Below are 24,190 nucleotides of genomic sequence, written 5' to 3' on the forward strand. Positions count from 1 at the left end.
ACACCAACGATAACACTAAAGGAGCTCCAAAGATCCACAGTGGAGATGGAAGTATCTGGCAACAGGACCACTATAAGCTGTCCAGTCTGCAAAGTTGGGCTTTATGGAAGAGTAACCAGAAAAAACGTGGAACATGTAAAGCATCTCTTGTCACGAGACTAAAATGGAACTTTTGTTTCAACTTGGGAAATGCTATGTGTGGCACAAACACAACACTTCCCATCACCCCCAGAACACCCTTCCCACAGGAAAGCATGGTGGTGGCAGCATCATCATGCTGTGGAGATGCTTTTCATCAGTAGGGACTAGAAAACAAGTCAGGATTGGAGGAAAGATGGATGGCAGTAAATAAAATGCACTTCTTGAGGAAAACCTAGGCAATGAACCTAAACATAATGCTAAAGCTACATTGGAGAGGTTAATGAGAAACATTTACATGTCTTGGAATGGCCTAGTGTAAGACCACACATGTCCACCACTACGATAGAAAATGCCTTTTCTTGTCCGCAATTGCGGACAAGAATAGGGCATGCTCTATCTTTTTTGCAGGGCAGCGGAACAGAGCTACAGATGCGGATAGCACACGGTGTGCTGTCCGCATCTTTTGCGGCACCATTGAAATTAATGGATCCGCACCCGTCCCACAAAATTGCCGAACGGATGCGGACCGATAAATACGGTCCTGTGAATGAGCCCTTATGGAGAATCTGTGACATGACTTGAAGACTGCTGTACACCAACACATCCCATCTATCGATGGAGTTGAAGCAGTTTTGGCATAGTCCAAGAGATCTGCACCTGTAATTGCAGCAAAAGATGGCTCCACAATGTATTGAATTTCAGGGAGTGAATCCTTTTTTTTTTGTCCTAGTTAGGCTACTTTCACACTAGCGGCACGGACCTCCGGCAGGCTGTTCCGTCGGGCTAGTGACTGTGTCCCCCCGGACTGCCACTCCGTCCCCATTGACTATAATGGGGTCGGGGCGGAGTTCCGGCAGAGGCATGGCAGCGCACGGCGAGAGGCTGCCAGAATAAATGTTGGACATGTCGTAGTTTTATTCCGGCAGCCTCTCGCCGTGCCTCCGCCCCTATCATAGTCAATGGGGACGGAGCGGCAGTCCGGGGGGCACACGGCCACTAGCGGCAGGACGGATCAGACATGCTGTTCACCCGACGAAACAGCCTGCTGGAGGTCCGTGCCGCTAGTGTGAAAGTAGCCTTATTGTGTCACAGTTAAATGGCATCTTCACAGTGGTAGGTATGTTGAGTAAATCAAATAGTACAAACCTCCCAAAATCTATTTAAATTTCAGGGTGTAATGCTACAAAACAGGAAAAACACCTAGGGAGTGAATACTTTTTATAAGGTATTGTATGTGCTAGATACTATAACATGGATGTACCAGCTACACAAAGTAACAGGAGTATATACAGACTTCCAAACTGATTTGAACTGCACCAGTAGTCATGACAAAAAATCTATACTGACCCAATAGAGACATTTCTGTAGGCATCCTGAACCACCCTCCAGCGCAACCTCCAACAAGTGTTTTGGTACAATCACATTTATGGTATCTAGTGCATAGTCTCATATATTATAGCTTGACTTACTGTGTACTGTCCTTTGTATAGGGAGGAACAGAGAGAAGCAATGCATTGATGAGTGTAATATGAGAAGTGCTGACCATCAACACTACTGAGATACCACAGAGGGGGTAGAGTCATCACACCTCACACCTGCCTGGCCTGAGTGATGGTCTGTCTGAGAATGTAAAGTGAGACTGTCAGCCGTGCTAAAATTCAAGACAGGACGTTAAAGACTCTGGACAGGAACTAGAATACATGGATTGACTTCAAAAACGATATGAAGAAAATCATTCAACCCCTTTTTTTAAATACAAAAATGCTGAAAATAATCAAATATAGGGCATTAATCTATGGTAAACATCTGATAGAAGGTTCCTTTGAACACAGATACGTAAAGCAAAAGAAGAAGAGGGGCAGAGGGAGTGGACTAACGACTACAGTAGAACACTGGGGTTGTTTGTAGTCTGTTACCATGGAGACACAAGCATCTGCATTGGAGCTGTATATCAAATCAGCATTTCACATATAGTATATCATATCAGAAAACTCAATCAAAAAGACAGATGACACAGTGAATGTATAAAATATTTTATTACATAATTTTCACATGATCTAAACTCTATATAGAAGAATTAGTACAGAGCGAAGACATTTTTGGAGTCCAGGTGGTTTCTTGCTGCTGTTTTTAGATATTTCATGGCTTTTCATATCAGCAAGAATTCCTTATAACAATGGGCTAGATCTATATGCTGTGGTGCATGCAAGAGAAATGATGAGTCAGAATGAATGGCATGCTAGCTCATGTACCATGCAATTGTCCAGTAACCTATCATGTAATCCAGTGACGTGACCGCAGGTCTCAGAGTTATGGACACACGCACAGCATGGCCTCTCATACATGCACATCTGCTCTATGGTTCCAATGTTCCAACTGAGGATAAAAATTCAACCAAGATTAACAAATAAATAACCCGCCATCCCTACACTTTAAAACAGTTTTGCGATCTTATAAATGGATATCCAAGGACATATAACTAGTTGTATATTCCAAAATATCTGTCTACAGTAGTTAAGATTTATTCAGAACAAATGAACTTATGTAAAATACATAGGTCTGAACAGTATTTTCGGATCATTTTCTATACCCCCATAGTGACTGAGGTATTCTCACTCTATCTGCATTAGTTACACACATGAGTACCATAGTATTGCCCGCTGTCATCAGTCATTTTGTCAATAGCTATTAACAATGCCTTAAGGTTAGGCCTTAAAGGGAACCTGTCACCGGGATTTTGTGTATAGAGCTGAGGACATGGGTTGCTAGATGGCCACTAGCACATCCGCAATATCCAGTCCCCATAGCTCTGTGTGCTTTTATTGTGTAAAAAAATCGATTTGATACATATGCAAATTAACCTGAGATGAGTCCTGTATGTGAGATGAGTCAGGGACAGGACTCATCTCAGGTTAATTTGCATATGTATCAAATCGTTTTTTTTTACACAATAAAAGCACACAGAGCTATGGGGACTGGGTATTGCGGATGTGCTAGCAGCCATCTAGCAACCCATGTCCTCAGCTCTATACACAAAATCCTGGTGACAGGTTCCCTTTAATGCAGACGACTGTATGTATTTTGCGGTCTGCAATTTGCGAAATATGGATATCGTCCGCGTTGCATCTGCGTTTTTTGCGGACCCCTTGACTTGAACGGGTCCATGGTTTGCATTTTGCAGCCAAGTATAGGATATGTATGTTCTTTTTGAGGAACGCACATACGGACGTGCAAAGCTTTCCGCATTCGTATAGCCATTCTGCAAAATGATAGACTGTGTCCGCAAAATGCAGAACACAAACCCATTAAAGTCAATGGGTCCGCAAAAAATGGGAACGCCACACGGACCGCATTCATGTTTTGCGGATCCACAATTTGTAGACCACAAAACGGATACAGTCGTATCCATGGGTGTAGCCTTTGTACTAATCTCAGCTTTACCTTTAAGAGGACCTATCACCTCTCCTGACATGTCTGTTTTAGTAACTACTTCTATTTTCCATGTAATAACAATTCTGGAGCATTTGTTCTTATGACTTTATGCGCTGGCATTCCTTTATCATTCCTTTTAGAAGTTATGAATTAATTACTAGCAGTTTGCAGTCAAGGTCCAGCTGGGTGTCACCAGTTGGGGGTTGTTCCTGCACAGTTTGACACGGGCAGCACTGATTGGAGAGTGTCAGACTGTGCAGGGACACCTCCCCAGCTGGTAACACCCATCTGTACATTCATTGTAAACTTCATAGCTTCTCGAAGGAAATAATACAGGAATGGCACAACATAGGAAGTCATAGGAATAGATGCTCCAGAATTGTTATTACATGGTGGATGCTAGTAGTTGCTAAACCAGACATGTGAGGAGAGGTGAAAGGTCCTCTTTAAAGAGTACCTCCACTTTTATATAAAAAAATGACATAGTATATGTCATATAACAAGAGTCCGTTCATAAGCATTGTATGGTTTTTCTATAATAAAGATGGCTGCTTTCCTGCTTTTGTGCCCTGCACTCAGTTAAAGGGATCCTGTCATCAACTTTGTGCTGTCCATACTAACGGCAGAATAAAGTAGAGACAGGTGAGTTGATTTCAGCGGTCTGTCATTTAAAAGCTAAAAGTAAGTTGTTACCGAGAACCAACATCACAACCATTGCAGACTGGGCCTGGAAAAGAGTCACGGCCTCCTGAGAAGAGTCATGGTTATTCATGATCTCCTGCCCACCTGCTGATGACTGACCGTCTTCTACCTAGTTTTCCCCCTTTCTCTCTAGGAGAGAACTGCCAATCATCAGCAGATGGGAGGGAGAGCAGGAGATTATGATAACCAGGACTCTTCTCAGGTAGATTTGACTCTTCTCAAGGCTTGAGCTGTAATGATGATGATGCTGGTTCCCAGCCATTAGCTCATGAGTGACACATCACTGATATCAGCATTCCTGTCACTATTTTATGCTCTCCTCAGTGAGCTCAGCATAAAGTTGATGACAGGTTCCCTTTAAGTGTCTTATCTCTGCATGAGGGTTTGCGTTAGTAAGTGCATGTGTGTGCATCTCTGCATGTGTGTACAGTACATGGCTGTATGTGTAATTCCGCCATGCAGAAGACAGATCCTGTACAGCCTTTGTATGCTGCTGTACTGTCTCTCAGGTACAGTATATGGGAATTATATATATATAGCAATTTTGGTTGTGTTGTATATGTACAGATTTATACGTATGTATGAAAATGGAGGCACAGAGAGGTAGGGTAGAGCATGCACCTCGGCAGCTGTATTACGGCTCTGTGGAAAACATATGCATAATACAGCTGGGTGTCTGAGATCCGTCTGTCTGAGGGCGTGTCTGTATGTCAATTTTTGCAGCATGCCTCTAAATTGGAAAGGGTTGTTAAGAGGCCTTTTCAATGCATTTAAAAAAAATGCATGCTGACATAAAACCAGCCAGACATCAGGTCTGTAGACACATTTGGCGCATGCGCCTGCAGCATTTTCGGATGCATAGGCTGAATGTGAACTGCAAACACAGTGTGAATAACGTCTAAACGCCCATCATTGTTTCTTGGCAGCACATCGCCCTGCGTAAAAACGGGATGAGTGGCTAAAAAACGATGAAACTGTATGGGGGACGAACGATCGTGATAGTGATCCTTCATTCCCATACAGCAGTGATGATTATTGCTGAATGTAAATGTAGCTTACTAGCAGGCTGTCACTGTCAGCTGTCTCGCCAACCAAAAAGTTTTTGAATGGCAGGAAAATAATATACATACAGCTGCAAAAGCAAAATGGAAGGAGATGGGTAATAAATATACAGTGCCTTGCAAAAGTATTCACCCCCCCTTGACTTTTTTCGTATTTTGTTACATTACAACCTTAGAGGGGTTGTCCGGGATTGGGGACATTGCTGTAAGAGCACATAAATATTACATACAGTCCTGTCGTACCTTTGCAAGACTTTTCTGATGCCCCGTTTTCTTGTCCTAAATTCTCTGCCGGAAGTGCCACTTTTCAAAGATTCACTTTCTACAGACCGAAGCCGCTGCTTCTGCTTCGCAGGGAGCCCGGTGACGTCACAGCCAGCCTCAGTGATTATGCAGAGCGCACTGAGGGGCGGAAACACATTGTGCCAAGCCCCGCCCCTCTGGTCCGGTGCTGTTCACAAGCGCAAACCATCTAACTTGAAGGAACTGGAGCAGTTTTGCAAAGAGGAATGGGCAAAAATCCCAGTGGTAAGATGTGGCAAGATTATAGAGACTTATCTAAAGCGACTTGTAGCTGTGATTGCCGCAAAAGGTGGCTCTACAAAGTATTGACTTTAGAAGGGTGAATAGTTTTGCACATTGACCTTTTCTGTTATTTTGTCCTATTTGTTGTTTGCTTCACAATAAAAAAAAAAAAAAACATCTTCAAAGTTGTGGGAATTTTCTGTAAATTAAATGATGCAAATCCTCAAACAATCCATGTTAATTCCAGGTTGTGAGGCACCAAAATACAAAAAAAATCAAGGGGGGTGAATACTTTTGCAAGGCACTGTATATTAAAAAGCGGTCTTGTGTAAATCTGCTATAATTCTCTATATGCACACTGGAAATATAAAGTGGAGGTACTCTTTAAAGGGGTTTTCTGCTTGTTTTATACTGACGAGCTATTCTCAAGATAGGTCATCATTGGGGGTCCGACTCCCGGCAACCTGGCCGATCAGATGTTTGAAGAGCAGCTCACCCAACTGAATGGGACTGAGCTGCACATAGGCCATGTGACAGATGAATGTCACAACAGAGTTTGGCGCTCAACAGAGTTTGGCGACCTCGTCAAATAGCTGAATGGCGGGGGGGACCAGTAGTCGGATCTCAACCAATCAGATACTGGTAAGCTATCCTGAGGAAAGGTCACCAGTATAAAACACTTGGAACACACTTTTAAATATCTTTGGGTGAACTACATGCAGTTTTACATTTACAAAAATACGAAATATATGAATTACAGCGGTAAAGAAAGATGGATAACTGTCTGTGGTACAAAAATGGCTGCCATACAGGGATTTGTATTCTGCAAAATAATTGGGTATTATGGACATTAAGAAATCACTTGCACTGTAGATGAACAGAACAGTTACTGTATATTGTACGGATTGTATAGACGGCGTTGAATGCACGTGTCTAATACAGAAGTCTTTGGGAGTGTAAGTCAGTGGCGTCTTAGGAAAGAATCTCAATGCATAAAGACTGTTAATATCAAAGTCATAGAAAACGATCAGAAGTTAGATTTTACTGTCTCCAGACTGACGGCCTCAAAATAAAATCAAGAACATGAATTCAATGAGTAAGCAGTGACCATTACTATTACGTGTACTTCTGAAAGTCAGTATGTTGCTAATCACGCTTTATACCTTGGGATCTTGCTTATTTCTAAGTGGACAGCAAGGCTCCACGAGGTCTAAAGGGATCCACAGGGAGTAAAAAAGTTTATTGAAGTGAGCTCACATACCGCATCTCTATAGTGGAAAAATATGAACATACGGTAAATATCACTGCTGTAAAATGCTGAGGCCAGTAATTGGTTGCAGTGGTCATGAGCGACAGGGAATAAGTGTTGAGTACCCAATCTTCACATTTCAGGATTTTTGGGCAGGTAAACTGTACGACCCCTTTAAAAACACGGGAGTGTCTGTAGTTGAGATCCCTGTAGTTGCTCCTGAAGACCAAAATTCATTAGAAAATATGAGCAAGAGTCATCCCCTGGGCCTAGGTTTTCACACTATTACTAGTCTAGGCCACAACAGGACTAAGGTCCAATGTAGATGTCCCACTTGCTGCTGAGGTTCACATTGTGTGGAGATATAGTATGCTCACTTCAATACAGGTTTTTTTTTACTTCAGGAGAACACCTTTATATAAAGGATTATCATACAGGCTGTCATTCTGTGCACATCCTTCTGCAATAATAATATGAATCTGATTTAATTATATGTGAAAGTATCATTCTTTCTTAAAGAGGTTGTGCAGAATTATTTTTAAATACCCCCTTCTTCCTCAGTAGAACTTCTGAAGACCTAATCGGGCTCCATGGCTCCCAAGCTGTCTTTACCAGACTTTTGGTTACTCTCTTTTAACTTCCTGCATGGATGTGGGCCTCTGCAGCCAATGACCGGCCCCTGCTTTGACGTGTCCTCCAAGTGGCATGTGACCGAGCAGTGATGTTCAGCTTGGGGCATGTCACCACTGAGGTCAGTCATTGGCTGCAGCAGTGCACGTCACGCTGTCCACGCAGCAAGTTTATTGGCGGGGACTGAAAATCTGGTGAAGACAGCCTAGGAGCCATGGAGAGGCAAGGAGAAGGTTTAGCCCTCTTCATAGGTCCCGCTGGGGGGCATTAAAAAACAAAACAAAACCTGGACAACCCCTTTAAGTAAATACTGTGCACATTCCACGCTAAACAGTCCATAGGAACAGATGTGGACTTTACGGCATAGTGGTTCTGTCTTGATTCTGTACTATTTACAGATGTAAACTATACAAGATCCCCTTAAATACATATGTATAGGTATCTAAGTATTTACTAGACGGCCGTGCATGAGGTATGATGACCTTATTGTACAGTAACGTCACTTCGGTGACTGGCTCTTCAAACCTATCTCAGTGAGCGTAAAGCTCCAGAAATTCCTTCAGTCGTGTAGGATAATCCGTCATTACACCAGTAGCACCCAAATCAAAGGCTCTTTTATATTCTTCTTCATTGTTCAACACCCAAATGTAAACCTGTGATTAAAAGACAAGGTTATTAATGGCTGTAAAGCAGCTCCTTCAGTCATAGGGTGTCCTGGCAGTCAGACCCCGAATAATCAGGAAGCAGTGGCAAATCCTAGTCTTATGTCATCATTTTAAAGGGAACCTGCCATCAACTTTATGCGGCCCTCGTGAAGGGCAGTATCAAGTAGTGACAATTTCAGCTAATATTAGGTGGTTGTGGAGAACACAGTGTATAAACCAAGCAGCACCTATATAAGAAGAGTCACAGTTATCAATGGGCTGCTGCTCTCCCTATTCAACTACCACAGATTGACAGCTTTCTCCCTAGTTTTCTTCTTATGAGGAATCTGCCAATCAGCAGCTGGTGGGCAGAAGTAGTGGGAGCACATGGGAGCTGCTTGGATTATGCAGTGAATGCTCCACAACCACATATTAGCACATACCGAAAGTGGCAAACAAATCAGTGTGCCTCTCACTACTCCCTGCTGCCCAAAGTTCATTTATCTATACATATATAATACACATATACATTTACGGTATATTCTTTTGATATGTACCTGGATTCCTCGAGCTTTCAGGTGCTCAAATAGGCACTTTCTCATAATTAATCTGAAACAAATGAAACGCATCACATGAAATCCAGAGCCGATAATACTGAGGGTGAATACAAATGACAGAGAAATACTCTACTTGTTCAGCTACATACAGTACTTTTGTCTTTTGGTTATGTTGGTCACCATGATGAGAAGTTCTCATGGTATCCAGGTATTACTTTACCAATCTCTGTCCTCAAATGAGGAGCAGCGCCAGTTTAGTGGCATTAGAAAGTTGCCAATGGTTCGTGCCATCTCTGCACTATAATTTCCACTATTTACAACTCCTCTCATCACTTTTGAAAAGTGGCAAGAAAATGGTCTGAAACATTAATCACGTTCAAAACCAGAAAATGGGGCAAAAACTGGTGCAAATATACAATTCACCCATACAGAAAAAAAGATTTAAATCACCATACATATTTGGTTATCACTGCAATCACAATAACCTATAGAGAAAAGTTAATTTTAAACTACACAACACATTGCGTAAAAAACGGAAAGCATTTGCCCTCTGTAAAAAAAAAACAAAAAAAAAAAAACTGAAAATGTTCTCAATAAATCATATGTACCTCAAACATGGTACTAATAAAAACGGCAAGTCATGCTGCAAAACAAAGTATGGCTACATTGACTGTAAAATATAGCTCTCGGAAATCAGTGAGACAAAAATGACTTTTTTCACTCTAAAACCCTACACTAATTTTGTATCACGTATTTGTACCGAACCACAAAATAAGCAGCAATCCGCAAAAACCAATGGTGAATTTTTTTTTGCATTTCCTCCACTAAAAAAGCTAATTAATAAATGTTATATATTCAAGATGGTGCCACTGAAAAATACAACTTGACCCACAGAAAAAAAAGCCCTCAAATCTACCTACATCAACAGGAAAATCAAAAAGTTATTGGAATGTTACAGTAAAAAAATTCATGGTCATTAAAGGGTCACTGAGCTTTCTAAAACTGTTTGATTGGTGGGGGTTTGAGTGCTGAGACCCTCAAGATCCCTAGAACAAGGTGAGAGAAGCGCTCTCATAGTGTGCTCTATCTTCTTGCTGCAGGAGATGGGCCAATAGTCTTCTTGTCTCCTGCAGCGAGGAGATAGAGTGTGCTAATGTGAGTGCTTCTCTCTCCTTGTTACAGCGATCGGTGGGGGTCTCAGCACTCAGACCACCACTGATCAAAACCTTTGATATGTCTCTATAACATATCATAAGTGTTTGGAAAGCTCACTGACCCTTTAAGCCTCAAATATTCCTGGTTGTTAAGAGAAGCAAATTTAACCTAGGATAGTTCTGGACACCACATGATAGGGTCAGAATTTGGCATAAATTATAGAAATCTACCTATCCTTGTGTTAGCAGTTCAGGCTGCTGGCTGGCTAGGTTCACATCTCCGCCCTAGGATCAGACCAACAAAAATGATAGAAGCGCCAGACCTGGCTCAAAACTGAAACCAATGGTGCCCGATGAACTCCACTGACTATAATGGGGTTCCTTGAGTTTATGTCAGGGAGCACAACATTTTACCGGACAAAGTAGCACAGCATGGTGCACACTAGCTTGTTCAGACATTCTGACAAAATCTGAAGATGTAGGCAAAACCATTATTTTACATTGAAGAGGACAGTATTAACACTGAAGAGGACAGGATACTACTACAGAGGGATCTGGATAGATTGGAGGCTTGGGCAGATAAGTGGCAGATGAGGTTTAACACTGACAAATGTAAAGTTATGCACATGGGAAGGAATAATGCAAGTCACCCGTACATACTAAATGGTAAAACACTCGATAACACTGACATGGAAAAGGATCTAGGAATTTTAATAAACAGCAAACTAAGCTGCAAAAACCAGTGTCAGGCAGCTGCTGCCAAGGCCAATAAGATAATGGGTTGCATCAAAAGGGGCATAGATGCGCGTGATGAGAACATAGTCCTACCACTTTACAAATCGCTAGTCAGACCACACATGGAGTACTGTGTACAGTTCTGGGCTCCTGTGAACAAGGCAGACATAGCAGAGCTGGAGAGGGTCCAGAGGAGGGCAACTAAAGTAATAACTGGAATGGGGCAACTACCCTGAAAGGATATCAAAATTAAGGTTATTCACTTTAGAAAACAGACGAGTGAGGGGAGATCTAATAACTATGTATAAATATATCAGGGGTCAGTAAAGAGATCTCTCCCATCATCTATTTTTACCCAGGACTGTGACGAGGGGACATCCTCTGCGTCTGGAGGAAAGAAGGTTTGTTGTACACAAACACAGAAGAGGATTCTTTACGGTAAGAGCAGTGAGACTATGGAACTCTCTGCCTGAGGAGGTGGTGATGGTGAGTACAATAAAGGAATTCAAGAGGGGCCTGGATGTATTTCTGGAGTGTAATAATATTACAGGCTATAGCTACTAGAGGGGGGTAATTGATCCAGGGAGATATTCTGATTGCCTGATTGGAGTCGGGAAGGAATTTTTTATTCCTCTAAAGTGAGGAAAATTGGCTTCTACCTCACAGTTTTTTTTTTGCCTTCCTCTGGATCAACTTGCAGGATAACAGGCCGAACTGGATGGACAAATGTCTTTTTTCGGCCTTATGTACTATGTTACTATGTTACATACTAAACCTCTTAAATAAATATGGGTAAAGCATTGCTTACGCATCTGCCAGCCACACGACAAGCTTGTGACTTCTGCTCATTTTTGAGGGATCTTTAAGCCTGCAGAAAGACATAGAATACACAGTTTAAACTCAATATTTGCAGGATCAGTTTGCAAGTAACAAAAAATATTTTTTTCACACTGCTCCAAACCCAAGTATTATATTGCTTATTACAACAAATGTTTGTTCTCTTTTTATTTTATACAAACGCCACATCATGGCCAGACCCACGGTGGCAATCATACTTACCTGATCCCCACCACTGGGTTCCAGCTCTATCGCTGCCCCACCAGCTACGTAGGTCATGAGTATTCCCGCATCAACACTTGCCACAGCTGTGACGTGTCACCCATGCAGCACGTCACTGGGTCACGTGCCCCAGTGACTAGCCACAGCAGTCATCTGACCTGCGTCAATGTTGATGCGGGGAGACCCAGGACCTGCAGAGGGGCAGTGATGGAAGTATGATAAGCTCTATCCACAGATGTCTACAATGTGCTATTCGGTGTCCTGCAATTGTCCAAACAACCTGACAAAGAGCAGATTGTAGCAGATAAATTGCAGACACCCCATGATCAGCCGTTATCACCCGGGGACGCCCCAGGGGATTCCCTAAATTCCTAGTGATAACACATCACACACTACCTTTTGCAATCAATGACTGTATACATACATATGTTACACACATAGCATTCATATGAATGATCAAAGGTAAGCTTTTGCTTTTAAAATGTAAGCAATGTGATATTTCTTACTTCATGATAATAGAAGGCATTGGAATTTCCAAGAATTGTTCTCGAATCGGAAAGAAGGGCAGGAGTCCTGTGTAGAATAGTCCAACCAGGAGCAGAACCCGTTGAACGCAGAAAAGCAGAGGGATGCTGCCGTTCTAGAATTACAAATACATACAATGCAAATAAAACTCTGCTGTGAGGAGATCAGCCGAAGTCCCGCAGCGAATATACATAGAGGCCAGAAGGTTGAAAATGAAATTCATTAGAAAATGTGGTCCATACAGCACAGACATATCGCTGAACTTGATCCTCGCAGATCAGGATACATCAGTCCCTACATGCCCCTACATATGAAAGAGCCGGAAGCTAAACCGGTCAGGTACCATCTGTGATTTGTTTTTTAAAGGGGTTTTCCGAGATTCTGATATTGATGACCTATCCTTAATACGTCATCAATATCAGATAGTTGGGGGTACGACAACCAGCAACCCCCCAGCCCCCCGGATCAGCTGTTTGAAGAGGCCGCTGCACTCACAAGTGAAAGAGCCTGAGCCGCACAACCGCTATACAAAGGACAAAGCTGCGCTTGGCAAGGTGTGGGGAGACCTCGTCACTCAACAGAGCTCCCCTCCCTCTTCAAATAGCGGGGTCCCGGGTGTCACCCCTGCCAATCTGATATTGATGACTTATCCTGAGAATAGGTCATCAATATCAGATTCTCAGAAAACCCCTGTAATACTGTTTTATCCTGTAAGTACAATAAAGAAGTGTGGAGCTCCATGCATATCATAATCTAGCCAGTGTTGCTCCATTTTTCATGGTTCTTCATCTATTAGTATGCTTGGCTGCCAGAGGTCCAAAAACCTGAAGGGAGGTTTTGCCATAGACAGCATCCAGAGGAGAGGAGAACAAATGTCCGTCAGAGAGACTCTGAAGTGGTGGACTGTCCTGAAGAAAATACCTTGAGGTGGTAGATCAGGAGCGCTGAGTATATCCCGCTATTGTCTCACAGACTATTATTATATGATGGCTTTTTAGATTTGAAAAGACTGATCTGAGTAAGAACTTGCTGGGACTAATCTATACTGATCCACAAGGATCTAGTTCGGAAAGATATCTGAGCTACATGGACAGCAATTTCAAAAAAATTTCAGCAAGCTTCTAGGACAAAACTGAACAGTAAGGTTAGAATCTCTCAGTAGTGCAGCCTGAGGCTTTGGGTTTCTAACTTTAAGTGCGCCGAAGGGTCTAACTCTCATTTGGTTACTCTCCTGCATTCATAATCCACCACATAGTCATTTTTAGACATTACACTCTAAAGGAAAATGGACTTAATATTAGTGTAATAAAGTTTTAAGACCTTTCCCATTCTGTCCAATAATCTTAAATGCTTAAAGGGGCTTTCCAAACTCTCAAAATGGATTCACTTCAGGTGAATGAGGGCTGAGCTGCCACTACACAGTGGACGGAGCCTTCTGCTTCCAGCTCCATCCACTGTTTTTTCTTCTTCTCGGCAGCTGGTCAAGTTGTCAGACCCCCAGTCATTTGATATTGATGAGCTATCCTGAGGATACGTCATCAATACTAACAGACTGGCAAACCACTCTAAAGCGCAAATCTAACTTCAATGAGGTTTTAGAGACATTATACATTAATATTCTGACTAGGAGCTGCCACCCTCCTACCACATGTTCCTTTATACGTTGATGTTATGAACACAGGAGAATTTTGAAGGCCATGAGACAAATCCCAGTGAAGGTTGAATCATGCTATAGTCAAAAAAACACAATGAGGCAGATAAAGTAATCCTGAAGATTGCGTAAACTTATGGGGCATTTATCAAACTGGTATAAAGTAGAACTGGCTTAGTTGCCCATAGCAACCAATCACATTCCACCCTTCATTTTAGACAGGTTCTTTTGGAAAATGTGGAATCTGATTGGTTGCTACTAGGGATGAGCGAATCGACTTTGGATGAAACATTTGCATAAAACTTTGTTTCAATACTGTACGGAACGAGCTCCTATGAGCCAAAGTTATTACTTTGCAAAGTCTCTCGAGATTCGCGTACTATCGCGAGACTTCGTGTAATAACTTCATAAATTGATTTCTACTGTAAAAAAAACATTTCCCGAACTCGGGTTCGGTTCCAAGTTGGAAATGTTTTTTTTTTTTACAGTAGAAAACAATTTATGAAGGTTTTACGCGAAGTCTCAATATTTTCAGGATCAGTTTTCAAGCAATAAAAATTATTTTTTTCACACTGCTCCAAACACAAGTATTATATTGCTTATTACAACAAATGTCTAACTTTGGCTCATAGGAGCCAATACATTCTAGCGCGAGCGCTCCGTACAGTATTGAAACAAAGTTTTATGCAAATCGACTTCGGATGTTTCATCCAAAGTCGATTCGCTCATCCCTAGTTGCTATGGGCAGTTCTACTTTACACCAGTTTGATAAATGGCCCCATTAGGCCTCTTTCACACAAGGATTAGGTCCGGATGCGTTCAGGGTGAGTTCAGTGAAACTCGCACCATTTTGCAAGCAAGTTCAGTCAGTTTTGTCTTCAATTGCGTTCAGTTGTTTAATTTTTTTCCGCGCGAGTGCAATGCGTTTTAATACGTTTTTCACGCACATGATAAAAAAAACTGAAGGCTTACAAACATCTCCTAGCAACCATCAGTGAAAAACGGACTGCATCCGCACCTGTTTCCGGATGCAATGCGTTTTACTGAAGCCCCATTCACTTTTATGGGGCCAGGGCTGCGTGAAAAAAAAAACGCTCATGTACACAGACCCATTGAAATGAATGGGTCAGGCTATGCGTCCACGTCACGCATTGCACCCGCGCGGAAAACTCGCTTCTGTGAAAGGGGCCTTAGACAAGTTCCCTAGACATGGACCAAATTTATCACACTGACAATTATGTCTAACCTAATGAATGGATTACTTTGCCACATTTATACGCCAGAATTGTAGCACAAATTACACTAGAAGTGTGCCAATTTGTGCCACATGTTATCGCAATAAATGACAATGTCTAGGCGCAGTCAGAGTAGTAAATGTGGGCCTCTATACACCACAGATCAATACACATCCTGGATCTTGCACTACACTGAGTTCTCCAGTAGATGGCGCTCAGAACATATTTTTTTTGGGTGGAAGGCTTTATTGATCTTGCAACTAAACCACTGGTATCAGAGCTAAAAGTCTAGGAATATGTCAGGGGGTTTCACAAAGGGTAACGATGAGGTAAAATAAAAAACAAGTGGGTTTAATTTGTCAAACAGCTGGGAACGCCTGTACAGTAATCCTGAGATAATGACAACAGAAGCGAAATATATCACTGATGATTGTCAGGGAAATATGATAATGTCAGCATTATATGGAAACCAGGACAGAAAGATAATCCCCCTGTTAAAATAGAGGGGATATGAGGAAATTTTAATATTTTTTGTCCTATTTTTAAAGAAGACATGTAGCCTCCAGTCTCCTGATAGCCTCGTGTAATAACAGCTGTGGAGCATCTTGTCATATACAGTTATGAATGAATTACTAGCAGTTTGCAGTGATGGGTGTTACCAGTTAAGGGACTGACACTGGCATCACCGATTAAATAGTGTCAGACTATGCAGGGAACACCCCCCCCCCCCACTGGTAACACCCATCTGGACCTGCTATTAATTCTTTCACAACTTCTAGAAGTAAATAATACAGGAATGGCACATCATAGAGTCATAAGAATAGATTCTCCTGAAATGTTATTACATGGGGGATTCATATAGTGACTATAACAGACATGTCTGTAGAGGGGACAGGTCCTCTTTAATACATAATTACAGACGGCTTGTACTGCACACAGTTAATCCGCCCTCACCTCTTTATGGCACTTCTGAATGATCTCGTAGTTGGCGTTACCCCACACTGTCAGGTGCTCTCTCCCGTGTTCTCTTACCAGTTCTGAGACCTGCCAGAATATACAGAACTCACATTAAGGTGAACATTACCTCCCACGTGTTTCATTTCCAAAAGGTTTGTGCATATTATGGCACCGCAGGGTGCCCGCCGCCCTCTCTATTTGTTCCCCTCACTTTAATAGTTGTATTTGATTCGGGGGAAGTAAAAAGGCATACCTTTATATCAAGCATAATGGACGGAACAAATATATTCGGCTGATCGGTGGTTGTGCGTACACTGAGGGCCTATCCTAAAGAATGGCTATCCATATAAAAGATCCGGACTACCCCAGGCAATGCATATCTAGTAATCAGTACGTCCCATATGATTCCTATGCTGAACATAAGTACTGGGCAAAACAGCAGAGAAAAGAAACTGCTTGTCAGCCATTTTACCATGCCAGTCTCCGTCTCACCCTGCGATAGCCCATCACCTCATAAATGCCTAAGGGTATGTTCACACTGTGGCGGTTTTTCACAGATTTCTGCACGCAATCCACGTGAAAGCCACAGCAAATCTGCTGACCACTGCATGCAATCTGAATCTGCACAGAAACCACAAAGTGATAGCTGCACCCGCGGCAGCTGGCATTGCAGAAATATAAAGGGCCGCCTTGGATTTCTGCTGGGGGTTTCATGGCACATTCCCCTTTAGATTAAGTATCCATAAGTTTCTCATAAAGAGGCAGCTACAGAAGCAGAGATTGGTAAGGGACAACTATATACTTAAAGGGGTTGTCTCATTTCAGACACTAGAGGCATATCGCTAGGATATGCCTACATTGTCTTATAGGTGCGGGTCCCACACCTATATCGGGAACGGATCCCCGCAAGGTGGTGGCTGGTCCAGCCACCACCAAGCGCTCTCCCCATAGAAATGAATGGGAGCTTACCGCGCATGACCGCCCACCGCTCCCATTCACTTCTATGGACCTGATGGAAATAGCCGAGCCAGTGCTCAGTGGTGCCATAGAAAATGAACGGAGGGCGGCTGCGGAGCTCCGTTCTCTATATAGGTGCAGGGACCCACACCTATCAGACAATGGGGGCATATCCTAGCCATATGCCCCTATTGTCTGAGATGAGACAACCCCTTTGAAAGAATATCTGTCACCTCTCTTTTAAAAGGAGTCTGTCACCTCATTTTCATTTATTAAAGGGAATTTGTCACCATGATATTGGCGGTAATACATGAGTAGTACTACAGATAAGAAGTCCAAATCCCTCTTTCTTTTCCTACTGCCCCGTTTCCCCGCTGTCAGCACTCAAAGCTGCACTGAAATGAACAGTCCGAGCTGCTGTGCTAACATAATGGAGAGGAGTCCTCTGCGCATGTACAGCTCTGAGCACTAACAGTAGAGGAACGGGGGAAGGGGGCATTTGAAAAATAAAAAATAGTGATCTGTATGTTTTCTCTGCAATACTACTCATGCATTACTGTAGATGGCTTAAAATCATGGTGACAGAGTCCCTTTAAAGGGCTTATGGCATCAGGAACATGGTTATTAAACTAGCTGCCTTAACGTGTGCTAATGTCAGCTGAGGCTAACAGTCCGTGTCCCTTCTTTCTAGATGCCTCCCAGATTTAGTGTTCATGTCATCCTGCCTGGCCCTGTCAATCAGCATGGTGCCCAGAGGAGGCCGAACAGAACCTCAAGGAGTAGGGGCAACAACCCCATTCCTTGTAGAGGCTCATTTGCATACAATAAAAGTTTATTTTTCACAAAAAACGAAGGCACCTAGAAGGAAGGGACAACGACTGTTAGCTTCAGCTGACATTAGCACATGTCTAAAGCCAGACACTTTAATGTTCATAACCATGTTCCTTATGACAGAAGCTGCACACCGTAAAGGGAGACTGTCACGTAATTTTCACCTACAAAACTAACAGCGCTGCCCCACAGAAGATTGCAAATGCAATCCAAACATACCAGTGTGTACTGTGTGTCTTTATTCCATGTCCACAAAAAGTTCTTTTCTTTATCTGGAAAACAGCTCCCAAGTGCCCAAAGCAAACCAGACTGAAGAGGGGAGGGCTGCTTTAGCTGCTCATATCTTGGGATTGGTAGCAGCTAGAGATATGGGCCTGGACTTGTTCGAAAGATGGCATTCCTAGCTTTCAAACAATACCATAGCATTATATTAATTACATAGAAGGTATAGCTGTTATAAATTGAGTCGGGAAGGAAAGCAGTGAAACCTGCTTGTACTTTCACTTTCAGCTGCATTCACTGCATCCCGATATCTAACAGCTATAAATTCCAACGTAATTGATGTAATGCCAGCCCATAACTCTCGCTGCTACCAATCCCAAGATATGAGCAGCTAAAGCAGCCCTTCCCCCTTATAAAGTCACAGGGAACAGCAAACCCTGCCTAGCCGGGCACTTGGGAGCTGTTTTCCAGTAGAATAAAAGCACTTTTTCTGGACAGGGAATAAAAGACACATGAGGTAATTTGTCAGACTGGTGAAAAGTAGAAATGGCTTAGTTGCCCATAGCAACCAGATTCCACCTTTCATTTTCCAAAGGAGCTGTCAAAAATGAAAGGTGGAATCTGATTGGTTGCTATGGGCAACTAAGCCAGTTCTACTTTACACCAGTTTGATAAATGACCCCAACAGAGTAAACACGGGTATGACTGGAATGTTTTTTTTAATCTTATGTGTCGCAGTGCTGTTATATGCATGTTGAAGTTGAACATATGTTTGTTGCCATATTTGCTGGTAGCTTGTGGCAGAAAACAATCTCTGTTCCTTATGATGATTAGGCCCCAAGTGTCTGGGGGGGGGGGGGGGGGGGAGCGTTACCCACCACTGCATACGCTGAAGCCCTCCCGTCCTAACTGATGTCACTCATCCCCTCGGTGAAAGTGGGCATGGACTTCACAGCAGCTCCTATTCTTCTGGCTGGCGGCACATACGCATTGCAAGCTGTGTAGCCAATGGTGTACATAGAGAAGGGCCCCATAGCAAGGATCAAACCAGGCCGCCCACACAGGACAGAATAGTTTCTGTCTAAACCATTTTCAATGACCCTTGGGCCATTTGCAGCACTCAGATTAGCGTATGCAATTCAATGTGTAGATTTATTATATTTAATTAATGGCTGGCCTCATACAAAAAAAAACAACATATCAAAAACACATAGCAGTTTATTCTTATTATCCCTTTAAAAAATAAGTATACTCTACATAAATCACAAATACCCCTATATCTTTCATACAAAACCTTAAAAGAACTATAAAAAATAAAAATGACCAATATAGTAATTATACATATAGTCCTTGAATTGAAAGGATATATAGTCACGGTCCCTCTGTTATTTTCTAGTGCGGAGCTCACGCACTATTTAAAATAATTTCATATTCCACAGCGATATCATAAATATCTGCAAGTTGTCCTATTGTTGTTGTCTTGCTACATATAATATGATTAATTGTTACGTGATTGTCTTGTTGTTGCTACTTTGTATAGTATAAGTGCCGCTTTATTTCACGGTTCCGTAGGTGGCGTACTTATTCAATTTATTTAAATCAGCCTTTGTATTAGATACAGTGTGGGATTTCTCCGCTTACCAGACTCCTGAGTGTTGTTTGATGTAGCTGGTAGCTGAAATACATACATGTAAGGCTACTTTCACACTAGCGTTCAGAACGGATGCGTCTGCATTAAAACTTAGAAAATTTTCTAAGTGTGAAAGTTGTCTGAGCGGATCCGTTCAGACTTTACATTGAAAGTCAATGGGGAACGGATCCGCTTGAAGATTGAGCCATATTGTGTCATCTTCAAGCGGATCCGTCCCCATTGACTTACATTGTAAGTGTGGACGGATCCGCTCGCCTCCGCACGGCCAGGCGGACACCCGAACGCTGCAAGCAGCGTTCAGGTGTCCGCTCACTGAGCGGAGCGGAGGCTGAACGCTGGCAGGCGGATGCATTCTCAGTGGATCCGCCTCCACTGAGAATGCATTGGGGCCAGACGGATGCGTTCGGGGCCGCTCGTGAGCCCCTTCAAACGGTGCGCACGAGCGGACACCCGAACGCTAGTGTGAAAGTAGCCTTAGCTGCAGGTCTCTCACGCCGCTAAGGCTGGGTTCACACGGGCGTCACGTTTTAGCTCCGGATGCGTCCCGGGTGCATTGCGGCAAACCCGCGCGAGTAGGTACGCAATTGCAGTCAGTTTTGACTGTGATTCGGTTTGGTTGTTCAGTTTTTATTGCGCAGGTGCAATGCGTTTTGCACGCACGTGATAAAAAACTGACTGTGATACCCAGACCCGAACTTCTTCACTGAAGTTCGGGTTTGGGTTCGGTGTTGTGTAGATGTAATATTTTCCCTTATAACATGGATCTGCGGCTGAAGACGGCACGCAAGAGCTACTCCTGCAGCTGATTGTGAGAGCCGGCCGGCGGTGAAGAATGGCTCAGGAGCTGTTTGAGCCAAGCGCCGCCTGTGGGAAGGCAGCCGGAAGAGGAGAGCCCAGCAGCGCCAGTGACAGCAGCGGAAGAGGCGGCGGTCTGTCAGCTGATGGAGGGGCGCTTCCTGGCAAAAGAGCTAGGAAGTCTGGGAGCGCCTATACTCCTTCTTCTGAGGCGGGACGCCGACGCAGCAGAAAACAGAGTGCTTCGCCGGCAAGTGGAAGCAAAAAGACGCGGCATCAGTCCGCCAGGCGGGAGGTCTCCAGGGCACAGAGCGGCCAGCCTGCTGAGGAACAGGGAGAGGACGTCGCAGAGGAGCGCAGGCTGGGGGCGGAGCCATGAATGAGAAGAGCAGTGTGGGAACTTCAAATATTAACAGCGTCTTGGGGCAGCTTGTTGAGGGGCTCCCTCCTTCTGGGGTTGAGTTACCTCCAAGCCCCCATGGAAGAATGAAGACAGCCTCTGGTGCGGTCCAGGAGGAGCATGTGGATGGTGAGAGTTTCAATGTACAGTTAGTGCCTGAGTCCACGCTGTTGTCTGGGCTGGTTAAGCTGCTGGCAGAGGTTGCTAGCGGGCAGGTGCCCCACACAGCGTCTGACGTATGGGTCAAGAACAAAAAGCAGGTTGCTACTAGCAACGCTGCAGTGAGTTCAAGGCCAGTGTTAGAAAAAGGTTTTGGTGTTAATGAAGTGTGTATGAAGGAGGCTTTGGTTTGTGAAGTGTCGCCCCTGGGTTATCATTTGGCTGCCGGTATTAAAGAAAAGATTTGGAGATTAGAATTTGTTGAAATCATGTCCCTGTTGCCTTCTGCTAGGGAGCATGTGGTACGTGAAAAGAAAGATGATAGAAAGCGTACGATGCCAAGGTCTTTTAATAATTGGCTTCAAGCCTTCTTTATATATGCTGCGGTTCTTGGTGAAAAGCACCCTGAGTTTTGTAGTGGCCTTTTCCAACACCTGGATATTATTCTGGAGGCGTACCGAAATTTTAGTGGTATGGCATGGTACCAGAAGTTGGCGGTGCACCCATCGCTTAAATGGGGAGTCAAGGACATAGGTCTTTGGGTGAATTTAATGTTACCTCAAAAATCGTTTACACCCAAAACCTAGAGTACTCCCGAGCCTGGTCGTGGTCGTCTAATTGCCGCTATAAACACGAGTGCTCGTTTTGCGGTGGCACTCATCCTATGCTGAGGTGTTTTAAAAGGAATTCACAACCTAGCCCGCAGCAGCCTTCCGCAAGAGATCAAGTTTCTAAAAGCACCGACCCCAGTGAAGCTTTTAGAAATCCTGATCAGACGGCGGCGAAGTTATTATTTGAAGGTTTTCAGTGTGGGCATTGTTATAGATACAGTTAACATGGAATTTCGTTTGTCTTCAGAGAAGTTAGATAAGATTAAGTTGCTGTTGATTTTGTTACTAAGGCCTCTTTCACACTTGCGTTGTCCGGATCCATCGTGTACTCCATTTGCCAGAGGTGCCACGCAAGTGAACTGAAAGCATTTGAAGACGGATCCGTCTTCAAAATGCGTTCAGTGTTACTATGGCAGCCAGGACGCTATTAAAGTCCTGGTTGCCGTAGTAGTAGTGGGGAGCGGGGGAGTAGTATACTTACAGTCCGTGTGATCACGTCATCCATGCGCGTGGGGCGCCCTGACGTCACTCTGAAGCGCCCCGGGAGCCGCACGGACGGTAAGTATACTGCTCCCCCGCTCCCCACTACACTTTACCATGGCAAACAGGACTTTAGCGTCCTTGCAGCCATGGTAACCATTCAGAAAAAGCTAAACGTCGGATCCGGTAATGCGCCGAAACGAGGTTTAGCTTAAGGCCGGATCCGGATGAATGCCTTTCAATGGGCATTAATTCCGGATCCGGCCTTGCGGCAAGTGTTCAGGATTTTTGGCCGGAGCAAAAAGCGCAGCATGCTGCGGTATTTTCTCCGGCCAAAAAACGTTCCGGTCCGGAACTGAAGGCATCCTGAATGGATTTCTATCCATTCAGAATGCATGGGGATAATCCTGATCAGGATTCTTCCGGCATAGAGCCCCGACGACGGAACTCTATGCCGGAACAAAACAACGCAAGTGTGAAAGAGCCCTAAGAAAAGAAAAATGCACTTTGAAAGAGATGCAGTCTTTGCTAGGGTCTTTAAATTTCGCCTGTAGAATTATTCCTATGGGAAGGGTTTTCTCTAAGCGTTTATATTTTGCGACGCGGGGCCTTAAATCCCCCCCGCTCGCATATCAGGTTAACTAGGAGTTTAAAAGAAGATATGGCTATGTGGTTGGAATTTTTTGAAAATTTTAATGGAGCAAATTGCTGGCAGGAGGAGTTTGTGGAGTCGGATGCTCTGGGTTTAGTCCCAGATGCAGCTGGTAGCTGTGGTCACGGGGCTTATTGGGATGGCAGGTGGTCGGCAGAGGCCTGGCCATCTTCTTGGATTGACAACGGGGTAACTCGTAATATCGTCTTGCTAGAGTTTTTTCCGGTTGTGGTCTCAATTGTTTTATGGGGAAGTCATTTTAAGAATAGAAGGATCTTAGTCAATACGGATAATAAAGGCGTGGTTTTTGCAATCAATACACTGTCATCTAAGTGTGAGTTAGTAGTTGAATTGCTGAGGCATTTTGTGCTTTGTTGCCTGAAGCTTAATATTTGGGTTAAGGCTAAGTATGTTCAAGGTAAATTTTATAATTTGGCGGATTCTCTATCTCGTTTCCAGTTTGCCAGATTTCAGGAGCTAGCACCAGGAGCGGAGTTGGAGGGATTGCCGTGCCCTCAACATCTTTGGGACCTATTATGGGATTGATATCAGAATCAATCAGACAGTCGGTGGCTGAAAAAACATGGGCTGCGTATGCAGCCGCATGGCGGGACTGGGTTCTATTCTCTAATTCATTGCCCAATGATGTGGATGACCTTGGTTGTGGTATGTTATTTATAGCTAGTCTATTTAAAAGAAACTTGTCATTTTCGTCAGTTGCTAGGACAATAGCAGGGATTTCCTTTTTTCTTAAGCTGGCAGGTAAGAAGCCATTAGCAGTTTATTTTTCTATTAAACAAATGATGAAAGGTTACCGTAAAAAAAATTTGTGTATTGATAATAGGAGACCAATATCAGTTGAGTTATTGGGGAGTTTATATGAAATTTTGTCTGCCATTTGTTTTGATTTTTTTGAAGTTTTGCTTTTTCGGACAAGTTTTATTTTAGCATTTTTTGCAGCATTAAGGAATAGTGAATTAGTGTCTGCTAGTCGTTCGGTATGTTCTGGTTTAAAAATGGAGGAGGTTGTGTTAAATACCGGTTTTGTTGAAATTTTGTTGAAGCGTTCAAAGACGGATCAATATGGGAGGGGCAGAATTATAAGGTTGAACGAGTGGGTGGGTTCTTCATTGTGTCCAGTTGGCATGGTTCGTGCTTGGCTTGAGGTTTGCCCG

General features: G+C 43.4%; 1 protein-coding gene across 1 annotated transcript in view; it reads right to left on the reverse strand.

Moving 5' to 3' along the window:
• Positions 1 to 2,159: 2,159 nt before the first annotated feature.
• Positions 2,160 to 24,190, reverse strand: part of GDPD1 (glycerophosphodiester phosphodiesterase domain containing 1) — a 137,661-nt gene continuing 115,630 nt past the window's right edge. The window contains exons 6-11 of the mRNA XM_040423645.1: positions 16,255 to 16,344; positions 12,396 to 12,529; positions 11,639 to 11,698; positions 8,942 to 8,993; positions 8,223 to 8,393; positions 2,160 to 2,517 (exon numbers count right to left, since the gene is read on the reverse strand). Of these exons, the coding sequence (XP_040279579.1) occupies positions 8,271 to 8,393; positions 8,942 to 8,993; positions 11,639 to 11,698; positions 12,396 to 12,529; positions 16,255 to 16,344 (459 nt within the window). The 3' untranslated portion in view covers positions 2,160 to 2,517; positions 8,223 to 8,270. The remainder of the gene's footprint in view (positions 2,518 to 8,222; positions 8,394 to 8,941; positions 8,994 to 11,638; positions 11,699 to 12,395; positions 12,530 to 16,254; positions 16,345 to 24,190) is intronic.

The sequence above is a fragment of the Bufo bufo genome, chromosome 3 (assembly GCF_905171765.1).
Source record: "Bufo bufo chromosome 3, aBufBuf1.1, whole genome shotgun sequence".
In the NCBI taxonomy this organism is placed as follows: Eukaryota; Metazoa; Chordata; class Amphibia; order Anura; family Bufonidae; genus Bufo; species Bufo bufo.